We start from the raw sequence: 12,415 nt of genomic DNA, 5'->3' as shown, positions 1-12,415 counted from the left end.
GGAGGGCATTTTTTTCAATGTTTGTGTGTGTAAAGTGCCGTCAAGTCACAGCTGACTTATGGCGATCCCTTTTGGGGTTTTCATGGCAAGAGACTAACAGAGGTGGTTTGCCAGTGCCTTCCTCTGCACAGCAACCCTGGACTTCCTTGGTGGTCTCCCATCCAAATACTAACCAGGGCTGACCCTGCTTAGCTTCTGAGATCTGACGAGATCAGGCTAGCCTGGGCCATCCAGGTCAGGGCATTTTCAATGTTTAGTCTCATCTATAATAATTATAATGTCTTACTGTTATGCTGCCCTCCCCCTGCCAACGCAGGGCTCAGGGCGGTTTATGACAGAATAAAACACATCATCAATACAAATAATATGATATAGAACATAAAACACAAAAATACGTTAAAATGCAGAAAGATACAACATACCGTAGTAAAAGGGCTCTTGCTAATCAGTCGTCCTGTAGAAAATACCTCTGATAATGTGCCACTGTAAGACCATATTAATTTGTACCAGTGGGTGAAACTGTTCAGAGTAGACCAGAGGTTCCCAAACCTTTTGAGTCATAGAGCACTTTCGAGGAGTCACGGTAATTCGTCACGGAGCATTGATTTTCACCTAGCACCTATATACTAAACCGAACGGCAGTAGTATTTTTTCTTTCCAATCTCTTCACAGAGCACTAGGAGATGTTTCTCAGAGCACAAAGTGCTCCATGAAGCACAGTTTGGGAACCTCTGGAGTAGACCATGTTCAATTCCTAGGGAAAACTAGTGCGTGCTTCCTCCCTGAACAGTGCTGGCACTGTAAAGACTCTGACAAGCACATTCTGTAGATAGAGCAGTTTCAACTGTCAGTATTACCTGTCAGTATTACAGTGCATGTGGTGTTGTTAGCTTGGCTGTAAGCATCAGTTCATGTTTTAGTGACCATTCTGTTGGCTGCTGTGTTCTTGTCGGTGTTGAGAAGATCTGGATGAGTGGAATGCTGTTAGTGTGAGAGCCAGTGTGGTATAGCGGCTAAGAGCGGTGGTTTGGAGCGGTGGAGTCTGATTCCCCACTCCTCCACATGAGCGACAGAGGCTAATCTGGTGAACTAGATTTGTTTTCCCACTCCTACACACAAAGCCAGCTGGGTGACCTTGGACTAGTCACAGCTCTCTCAGCCTCACCTACCTCATAGGGTGTCTGTTGTGGGGAGGGGAAGGGAAGGTGATTGTAGGCTGGTTTCATTCTCTCTTAAGTGGCAAAGAAAGCCGGCATATAAAAACCAACTCTTCTTCAGTGACGTTAGGCCAGCGCTAGGTGCCCGGAGGGAGGCAGCTAGTGGCTTGGGGACCCCACTGGCTTTCAGTATGGTCCCTTTTTTCTGAGCTTTTGAATCTCCTCCCTCCAGTGTCAACATTTGCAAGGTGCTGGCAAAAAAAAATTCTCCATCCACTCACTGTCACGTTAAAATGAACTGCAGAATAGAGAGAGATAGTGTGTTGTAGCGGTTAGAGCTTCAGTCGAGGTTTCGGGAAGACCCGGATTAAAATCTCCACTCTGCCATGAAAGCTTCCTGGGTGACGTAGGGCCAGTCGCCTGCTGTCAGCCTAACCTACCTCACAGGGTTGTTGTGAAGAAAAAATGGAGAAGAAGAGAATGATGTAATCCACTTTGGTTCCCTATTGGAGAGAAAGGCTGGGTATAAACTTGAATGCTCTTGCTGACTTGTGCGTTCATTCTTTCTATTTGTGAGCATGATTGAAGATTAAACTTCTGGATATGATTTTGAGGCAGGAAGTGTGATCAGACTGGGCTGAATGGACTATGGCACTACTAGCTGAAAGGCATAGCCACGTTTTAAAAAAATGTGCTGTGCTTGTGTGATATGTGGCTTGCATGAGTACTTCTGTGCCCTGCCTGTTTGCGTGGTTCTAACATCATAATGCATCCCTTAGTGGAATTTATTTGTATCGCCTTCTGTTCCCACCCCCAGGTTTTGGAAGAAAAGATGTAGTGGAACACTTGCTGCAGACAGGAGCCAACGTCCACGCTCGGGACGACGGTGGGCTGATCCCTCTTCATAATGCCTGTTCCTTTGGTCACGCAGAGGTAGTCAGCCTCTTACTGTGTCAGGGCGCAGATCCAAATGCCAGAGACAACTGGAACTACACTCCTCTGCACGAAGCTGCTATCAAAGGCAAGATAGACGTGTGTATCGGTAAGTGCATCTTTTTTTTAAAGCTGTATTTTTATGGGTTTTCAGTCAAGTGTAAATTATGGACTCCTAATTACCTTGTAAGAACGGTGTTGATAATATTAAAGTAAAATCACATTAGGATGGCTTCAGAAATGATTTTGGTTTCGTCTATATATTTCCCACCTAATTACACAATCCAGCTTTTTGTATATATCAGCTGTCCCATTGCCAAACTTCCCCAGTATTTCTCCTGCTTGTTCTAATCGAGCTTTCTCTTTTGTTCCCCAATATGTTAGCCATTAGGAGGTGAATATTTTCTTAATCAGCATTCTTGAGAATCTAACAGTGCATTCCTAAGGAGAGTCACTCCAGTCTAAGCCCATTGAAATGAATGGGCTTAGACTGGAGTAACTCTTCTTAGGAGTACATTGTAAGTCTGCCACAACCTTTCTTTTCAAACAGCCGCTTGAACGGCTTCCTGAGTGTCGTAGCGATCCTTTTTTCCGGAGCGAGCAAGGAGTGAATCCAGTTTGCCTTTCGAGAGGCTTTTATAGCGGTTTCCACACAGCTACAAGCTTGTGTAGCTTCCCCGTTGCCGGTGTTGCTGCTGATACAGCCTAGTAGGGCACAGCAGGTTTCCACGCAGTTTCATTGCCCTGGTCCTCCAGCGGTAGACATCCCCACAGCCCTGGGTCTTTTTCAATATATTTTTTTAATTGTCATTTTCATATCTTAATAACAAAAAGTATAACAGGTTCTGTGGATTCTCTGCCTTTTTAAAAAAATAATTTTTATTTTTATATATTAAAGGTAAAGGTCCCCTATGCAAGCACCGGGTCATTCCTGACCCATGGGGTGACGTCTCACCCTGACGTTTACTAGGCAGACTTTGTTTATGGGTTGGCTTGCCAGTGCCTTCCCCAGTCATCTTCCCTTTACCCCCAGCAAGCTGGCTGCTCATTTGACCGACCTCGGAAGGATGGAAGGCTGAGTCAGCCTCGAGCCGGCTACCTGAAACCAACTTCCGTTGGGTTCGAACTCAGGTCGTGAGCAGAGCTTGGACTGCAGTTCTGCAGTTTACCACTCTGCGCCATGGGGCTCTTTTATATATTGGGGTACAGAAAAAAAGAACGAGGGAAAAAGAGGGGGGGGGAAATCAAATAAAGAAATATGTCTGTGTCCAAGCTCCAATATAATAATGCATACATGCATCCGTCATCAACTTTAAACTTAAATTATTAGTTTCTAATGCTAATTATTGATTTACCATTCTTCTGAGTTGCCCACTTAAGAACCAAAAGGTTGGAAGCACTTATTTTAATAGTTAATGATCAAATAATGGCTATTACAAAAAGCTACAAACTTCAAATGCTAAATACTATTTCGCCATTTTACTTCTTTACAAACTGAAAAAACAAAAGAACATAAGGCATATAAATATTTATCGTATAGTGGTTGCCATTCCAACTTAGTCATCTATTGAATTCAATTAAACAAAACACACACCAGCTTTTTTTTTTTAAAAAAATCAGTCTCTTAGCTCCTTCCGTTGCAGAAATATACCTTTTCTCATAGATCTGCAATGGAGACATGATAGAGGTCAATAAAATTATGCATGGTTTGGAGAGAGTGGACAGGGAGAAGCTTTTCTCCCTCTCTCATAATAGTAGAACGCGGGGTCATCTGCTGAAACTGGAGGGTTGGAGATTCAAAACAGATAAAAGGAAGTATTTTTTCACACAATGCATAGTTAAATTGTGGAACTCCCCGCCCCAGGATGTGGTGATGGCTGCCAACTTGGGAAGGCTTTAAGAGGGGAGTGGACATGTTCATGGGGGAAAGGGGTATTCATGGCTACTAGTTAAAATGGATACTAGTCATGATGCATGCCTCTTCTCTCCAGGATCAAAGGAGCATGCCTATTATCTTAGGTGCTGTGGAACACAGGCAGGATGGTGCTGCTGCAGTTGTCTTGCTTGTGGGCTTCCTAGAAGCACCTGGTTGGCCACTGTGTGAACAGACTGCTGGACTTGATGGGCCTTGGTCTGATCCAGCAGGGCTTTTCTTATGTTCTTAATGGAAGGTGCTAGAGACTTACTTTTTTTTCTTTAAATGAAATCTAGGAATGCACAGATTCTGTGAAACTTATTGTTGTAAGGATAGCTTCAGGTGGGTAGCTGTGTTAATCTGCAGTGTTTTCTTTTCTTCTTTTGCCGTCAAGTCATATCTGTTTTACGGCAACCCCTGGTGGGGTTTTCAAGTCAAGAGACATTCAGAGGTGGTTTGCCATTGCCTGCCTCCACTCCACCACCCTGGTATTTCTTGCCAGGGTCGACCCTGCTTAGCCTCTGAGATCTGGCAAGATCATGCCAGCCTGGGCTAGTCTGCAGCAGCAGAGCAAAATATAAGTCTATGAAAACCCCCAAAAGCGGTCGCCATAAGTCAGCTGCGACTTGCCAGTCAGCTCTACTTTCAGTTGTTAGGCAAACTCATGCTGTTGAGTAGGAAACAAAGCGCATTTGCAGATTTTTGCCATGTTCCAGAGAATGGCTAACTCCATGTGCCCCACGGGGTGCTTCTGAACAACAGCCCTCTTCCTCACACTCCTCCCTTACTGATAGCATCATGGAATCATAGAGTTGGAAGAGACCACTAGGGTCATCTAGTCCAACCCTGTACAATGCAGGAAATTCACAACTACCTCCCCCCACACCCACAGTGACCCCTACTCCATGGCAACAAAAACCCTCCAGGATCCCTGGCCAATGTGGCCTGGAGGAAAATTGCTTCCTGGCCCCAAAGTGGCGATAGGCCTTACCCTGGACATGCAAGAAAAGGCCACGAGAGCCAAACACTGACACAACCCTTCCTGCCCTCCTTCTCATGTTCTGCCTAAGTTCACAGAATCAGCATTGCTGACAGATGGCCATTTAGCCTCTGCTTGCTCCCCCCCCCCCTCCCCACACCTGGAAAAAATGCTGTGTGTGGCATGGAGGGCTTTTGGACAAAACCAAGGGGGAAATGACCCAACCTAAAAACAACATTGGGTACCCAAAAGGTTGGGTGAAATAAAATTCAGTTAAACAATGAAGTATATTTTTATACAAAGCGCTAGTGCGTATATTAAAAACAAGCCCTTATGGCATCAAATACAGGGTTGAAAATCTAAAACCACATGCAAAAAGCTTTTCTGCCCCTGGGCCTTTTTCAGAGGTTTCGTAAAACATAATACGCACACATAAACTTTCATTAACAAATAGAACGGTTTTGTATCAGCCCTGGTATGGATTATAAGATGTATTCCAAGTGGACTTTGTGCTTATAGTACCAGAATGTTACTAAAATAAGGTTTGAATTGTAAAAGCACACATCCAAGGAACGCTGTTTCAATATTTCTTTCCAGAACAGGCCGGCATTACGATCAAAGTATGCATGTCAGTATCAACCAGAAAAAGACCAAAAAGGAGGGGAAATTTCCTTTTGCCCAAGGGAGGGGCTGTGGCTCAGTGGTAGAGCATCTGCTTGGCATGCAGAAGGTCCCAGGATCAATCCCTGGCATCTCCAGTTAAAGGGACTAGGCAAGTAGGTGATGTGAAAGACCCCTGCTTGAGACCCTGGAGAGCTGCTGCCGGTCTGAGTAGACAATACTGACTTTGATGGACTGAGGGTCGGATTCAGTATAAGGCAGCTTAATGTGTTCATGTGCTCAAGGGGCCCTGAGAGCTTTCTGGATTCTGGCCTTTGTTTAAAAGAGTGCAGAATTGTTCATTTATGCAGCTAATTTGTGTGCTTGTTGGGCGTGTATACTCAGCCTGGAGCCCAGAGGTTTGAGAGCTATCCATGTTTTTTACCTTCTTGCACAGTGCTGCTGCAGCATGGAGCTGATCCAAATATTCGGAACACGGATGGGAAGTCGGCCCTGGATCTGGCAGATCCTTCTGCAAAAGCTGTACTTACAGGTGAGCGGTACGGAGCTGGGTCATTCAGTTTATGTAATCCGTCTTTGCGACTCCTCTGCTTATTTTTCCCAGTGTAAAAATAGCATGTTGTGTGTATTGATTTTTTTTAAAGAGCTGCAGTAACCAAAAGCTAATCTACAAGTTGCTTCTTGCACTTGTTTCCAAGGACTTCATAGTGTTCTACCTCTGTCTTGCCGGTGAAATGTTACCCAGCTAAATTTTAAGCCGGTATTCACAATCCTGGGTGAAATAACCACAAATAAAATGCACAGCAGCAGTGCCTGTCACCTTGCTGTGTGGTTACCAGACTGTCAGTTTGTTTACAGCATTTAATTTCTGTACGATGTCAGTAGTGTTCAAAGTAACCGATACTCCTTCTTTAGGTCTACAAATAATTAGCATCTAAAAGACCATATGCCATAATACGCTGATTGGTCTGTTGGATTTGCTCAGCAGTAATCCAGGTCCATTTTTGCATGGTCAGTTTTGATGCTCATTCAAAGCACTTTTTAAAAAATATGATTTTTAAAATGCCTTTTCACGGTCCCTACGCAAAAGGAGAAGTTCCACTCCCCCCACTCGCTTGCTCCTTTGTTCCTGATTGAATAGCCATTAGCATATGCAACACGCCTCTGTTGTTTTGCATTGTTCCTTGAGTGGGATCCTTCTCGGCAAACACCAAAGGTCGGGTTAAATGGACTCTTTGGTAATGCGAAGCAGGTAAGCACCGGCTTCACAGTCACTTCCGGAATGATGGTTCAGCTATGTGGGGCAATTCCACCTGGAACATGCTGCTAATTACCATGCAAAAATGGCCCAGGTGTTTTCAGTGGGAAGGAGATATAGTGGGGTAAAAACTAAAACTTATATCCTCAGTCCTTCAAAATCGCTGCCTTTTTCAAGAGTTTCTTCTCTTTGAAGAAATAAAGAACAGGTAATCGAGGGCCGCCATGTGAGACAAGATGCTGGACTAGATGGACCACTGGCCCAATCCGGCAGGACTGTGAGGTTGTTGAGAGAAATGTGAATGACATAAACATGGCATGGCTTACCTTTCTTTCCTCGCTTCTTTGCTGTTCTTTGCTTGGAAGCGGAAAGTAGGATTTGAAGGACAGAAATGAGAATTTGTCATTTATGTGGGGAATATGCAACAGATTGCCAGCCCTCTTTCTATGGAAGGACGGGTCTGGAGACTATCACTGATTGCATTTTACCCCTCCAGCATCAAAGATGATGGAATGCCCCTGGGAATTATGAGACAAATGTATCCTTTAACGATATGGATATGTGTCAGATTCCTTTCTTCAATGCAGAATGTTTGCTACTGTGTTTGCTAGGAGCTTTGTGGCCTCAATTAGCATTTTAGATAAGACACAATGAGTTGTTCTCTGCCATTCCATTCAGCTGAGGGTTGTGCATTCCTATTGGTGGAACAAGCCACTCTTAGGTGAGCAGGGTGGTAGAATACAGCCACACGTTAGCATATGAATTGTTCTCTGGCTGCAGATTTCACATTTCTCCCCCAGTCGTTTCTTAAAGCAGTATGCTTTAACCAGTGTTCTCCTTACACTCTTTCATATTGCCATCAAATCTTTATATGACTGAAGGCATTACTATTGTAGCACACATACTTCAGGACAGAAATGTGCATTACAAGTAGAAAAGGGTTTTTTGATAAGTTTTAAATCAAAAGAAAGGGAACAAAACAGTAACGTGGCGGTTGAACTCTGGAGTCAGCAACTACCTCAACAGGTAAGGAGCATTTCTAAACAATGCAGTGTGTACTTTTGTTGGGGGCCGGGACAATGTTTGGGGAAAGCTCAGGCCCATGTAAAGAACTGTCTGTCTGCTGCCTGTTTTCATCCAGATCTTCAGACAGCTCTTTCCTAGCACAGGAGACTAATCTGCAGCCTCGATATTCTGAAGCATGTAGTGTACCATTGAGCAAACACCCCATTGCTAGCTTTTGGTGATGATGTTTTGAAAGTTAGACCTGTCGGTCTGTGTTCTTAAAAGGTCTGCATTTCTTTGGAATGTCATGTAGGCCTGTGTTATGCTTGCTAAGATTGAAACATTTTTGGGTTGTTATATCACCTCTTCATCTTTTTTTCTCTGTGGGAGTGGCCATGCTACCAGGAGAATAGGATGTTACACAATTTCATGCCGAAAATTTGATGCTCTCATTTTTTTTAAGGCCTGCATCTTTTCTCAGGAGCAAGAAAGTGCTGCATCTATGAGGGTGGCATCCACACATCACTGGACTTTTTTCTTTCTTTCTTTCTTTCTTTCTTTCTTTCTTTCTTTCTTTCTTTCTTTCTTTCTTTCTTTCTTTCTTTCTTTCTTTCTTTCTTTCTTTCTTTCTTTCTTTCTTTCTTTCCTCTCCCTTCCCTTCCCCTCCCTTGCCTTCCCTTCCCCTCCTCCCCTCCCTTGCCTTCCCTTCCCCTCCTCCCCTCCTCCCCTCCTCCCCTCCTCCCCTCCTCCCCTCCTTCCTTCCTTCCTTCCTTCCTTCCTTCCTTCCTTCCTTCCTTCCTTCCTTCCTTCCTTCCTTCCTTCCTTCCTTCCTTCCTTCCTTCCTTCCTTCCTTCCTTCCTTCCTTCCTTCCTTCCTTCCCAATTGTTCACAACTGGGTTTTCCTATGTGGAGAAACCAAACCAGGGAGGCAGTGATTTCAAGAGGGCAGTTAGTGCAATGTCCAAGGTTGTGTGAATGCAGCCTAGATTATAGTAAAGGCGAAAGGGACAGTTGGGTGTCCCCAAACAAGAAGATGCCAGGGAAGGGAGGGCGAGGATGGCTCCCCAGTACATTTAGATGCACAGCTGCACGCCTTGTGTTAATGCAAAACAAACAAACAAAACAGTCTCTGTGGTACCTTTTAAAGACGGATTCGTTCATTGTGGGGTCAGCTGCCTTTTTGATTCACCATCAGACTAACACAGCACTCTTTCGTAACGTGTGCTGTTGTGATACATCCAAGTGGGCAAGAGATACACAAAAACTGGGGGGGGTGCAGTGAGGATTGTGGGGGTGAATCAGGGAAGATCCTGCCCCACTGGAGGCAGTTATGCTTCCCTGGGAGAACCATCTTCAGCCTTGAGAGGGCTTCCTGTAGGTGCAGTTCCAAGAAGCAGCATGTAACCCCTTAAACCCTACTTCAGTCAAAAATGCTTGCGGCCCGCCAAACCAAGCGCAGCCAGTATGGCGGCTGCCAAGCGTCTGGCGGCCTTGCCTTCCTAAGCAGACAGCAAAACCAGGAAAGTGTTTCGAGTGTTTGGGTTGAAGGGAGGCTTGAAACAATGGCATGATGCTCAGTTCCCAAAAGCCAGCAGCGAAGGCCCTAATGTGTTTTCGAAAACAGTGGGAGAGGGCTGATCCGAGCTTTTTTGGAACGGTTGCAAACGTGTAGCGATACGTGACTAAGAGCATTGTCTTCTGCTTTGGTGGGTCACAAATTAGGCATGCTGGTTTTTAAAATGTGCCGAGAATTTTCTGCTGTCCCGTGGTTCAGAGATGGTGTATTGTTAGGGTTGCCAGCTTTGGGTTGGGAATTACCTGGAGATTTTGGGGGTGTAGCCTGAGGAGGGCGGGGTTTGGAGAAGAGAGGGACTTCAATGTCATAGAGTCCAATTGCCAAAGCAGCCATTTTCTCCAAGGGAACTGATCTCTGTCACCGGGAGATCAGTTGTAATAGCAGGAGATCTCCAGCTACCACCTGGAAGTTAGCATCCCTATCAAATTTAGTGTCCTCTGGAGAAGGGATTCTTGGAACACAGCTGCTCAAAAATGTTTAAGAAAATCTGTGCGTTAATGTGGTTTTCCCTTTAGAAAGTATATAATGATGTTTGTACGTTTGACGTTGCCAGGTAGTTTGTGTCAAAAGTTATAAGCTGTGATTTGTTCAGGGTAGTTAACTGCTCCTTAATGTGAGCCAAGCAGTCCTCTAAGGAGAGAGTAGTAGTAGTTTACTGTACTTCGGGACCTCGTAAAATATTGTCACCAGAGGGTTTCCTAGTGGCCAAGGAGCTGGTTCCTTAATTTTCCAGTTCTTTGTGTTGAAATTCAGCCAGGCCAACGATCATAGAAGCTCATGTTATATTGGCAAGTCAGTTTAAATTACTTCTCTTGGTCAGATCAAGGTCTGCCTAGTCTAACAGTGTGCTTAGAGCAGCAGCCCCCCAGAAGGGCCTCTGAAGGCTCACGGGCAGGAGAGGAAAGTGATGCCATCACTTTGTTTGACACTCAGCATCTGGGGTTCAGAGGCATCCCGTAGCTGAACATGGGGTGGGGGTGGTGTCATGTTAACTTTTAGAACTCGGCTCTTTTTAAAAAGGTTTGTGGTAGAAACAAGTTCCGCAGTTTGTGTTATGTGTGGGGGGAGTTCTTCCTTTAGCCATCCCTGAGCCAGTGAGGTTTGCTGTGCTATCCTGAATTAGAGCGCCAAGAGGTGAGGTGGGGGCTCTGCATCATATGCAACATTAGAAACCTTTGTGGTTTCCACTGTCGTTCCCTTTCCCTAGTCTGCAAAGTCAGAGCTTCTGAAACCCTTCTTAGCTTCTAAAACCCTTCCTAGCCAGCGTGGTATAGTGGTTAAGAGCGGTGGTTTGGAGCGGTGGACTCTGATCTGGAGAACCGGGTTTGATTCCCCGCTCCTCCACATGAGCAGGGGATGCTAATCTGGTGAACAGGGTTGGTTTCCCCGCTCCTCCACACGAAGCCAGTTGGGTGACCTTGGGCCAGTCACAGCTCTCTTAGAACTCTCTCAGCCCCACCTACCTCACAGGGTGTCTGTTGTGGGGAGGGAAAGGGAAGGTGATTGTAAGCCAGTCTGATTCTTCCTTAAGTGGCAGAGAAAGTCGACATATAAAAGCCAACTCTACTTCTCCTCTTTCTTCTCCTCTTCCTCCTTCTCCTCCTCCTCTTCCTTCTCCTCTTTGCATTGTGTATTCTCGTCTCTGGATTAGTGTTGTCAGTTGCTTTATAGCAGTGGTTCCCAACCTTTTTTTGATCAGGGACCACTAGGACTTTTTTGTTCAGTGCAGGGACCCCAAGGTTCAAAATAAAAATTCTGAGAATTTGAAAATAAACTTTAATCATAAGTTAGTTAAACATTAAACTTAGAATAATATTTGAATATATTTTTATAATAGAGAACTTTTAATTGAAAATATTAATTTATTATGGGTTTATAACTTTGTTTCGCGGACCTTAATTTAGTTCTTGCGGACCCCTGGGGGTCCATGGACCCCTCGTTGGGAATCAGTGCTTTATAGGCTGTCTTTTTCACATAATGATGCACAAGCTCTGGTGACCAAAACTCTGAGTAGCATTTTAAATGTGGCCGCACCATTGATCAGTCTAACAGCATGATGGCACTTAGTGTTTTCATTTCAGGCCTTCCTGGGGCCTCTGGCCTGCTTGGTGCTGCTGCCCACTTGCTGCCACCAGCTTGGGCAGAACAACTAGAAAAAAGTACCACCATGCAAACCTAAAAGTGTTTTGAATGTGTTCATTAATGGTATGTCTTAAGACTTCTAAGGAAGCAGCTAAGATTCACCTGTGAAAATTAGAGACTTCTGAAGAAGCGGCAGTGAAACAAGGAGAAATTGCGAAGCCTTGTCTTGTCTAATGTTATTTATTTAAATTATCTGTACACTAAAACTCAAGATTTAGTTAGTACACAATCTGTATAAAAGTTCATGAATCCATTAATGAAAACATACAAAACAGTTTTAGGTTTGTATAGAGGTACCTTTTTCTAGTTGTTTAGTCCTAGGTATCACTCCCCTCTTTATATTGTTTGCTACATACCAGCCTGGGCATGTTGGTTAACCGAGAGCCTGTTAACACAAGCACTTAGTTTAATTCTGTAGATTGTTTTACCTAAAACTTTTTGTGCTACTTATTCCAAGGGGCTAAAAACTTGTCTCTAACGTTTCATTCTAAAAGAAAGAATATTTTATAGGATTTTCTCTGTGTGTGTGTGTTAAGTGCCATCAAGTCACTTCCGACTCATGGCGACCCCATGAATCAATGTCCTCCAAAATGTCCTATCTTTGACAGCCTTGCTCAGGTCTTGCAAATTGAGGGCCGTGGCTTCCTTTATTGAGTCAATCCAGCTCTTGTTGGATCTTCCTCTTTTCCTGCAGACCTCAACTTTTCCTAGCATGGCTGTCTTTTCCAGTGACTCTTGTCTTCTCATAATGTGACCAAGGTACAACAGCCTCAGTTTAGTCATTTTAGCTTCTAGGGTCAGTTCAGGCTTGATTTGATCTATAACCCAC

At 44.4% G+C, this 12,415-nt stretch overlaps 1 protein-coding gene across 1 annotated transcript in view; it reads left to right on the top strand.

Annotated features, from left to right (window-relative positions):
• TNKS (tankyrase) overlaps positions 1–12,415 on the top strand; it is a 113,747-nt gene that overhangs the window by 15,614 nt on the left and 85,718 nt on the right. The window contains exons 2-3 of the mRNA XM_056848276.1: positions 1,975–2,199; positions 6,042–6,137. Of these exons, the coding sequence (XP_056704254.1) occupies positions 1,975–2,199; positions 6,042–6,137 (321 nt within the window). The remainder of the gene's footprint in view (positions 1–1,974; positions 2,200–6,041; positions 6,138–12,415) is intronic.

Source organism: Euleptes europaea, chromosome 4 (genome assembly GCF_029931775.1).
Source record: "Euleptes europaea isolate rEulEur1 chromosome 4, rEulEur1.hap1, whole genome shotgun sequence".
In the NCBI taxonomy this organism is placed as follows: domain Eukaryota; kingdom Metazoa; phylum Chordata; class Lepidosauria; order Squamata; family Sphaerodactylidae; genus Euleptes; species Euleptes europaea.
This window is presented reverse-complemented; position numbering and strand designations above follow the sequence as displayed.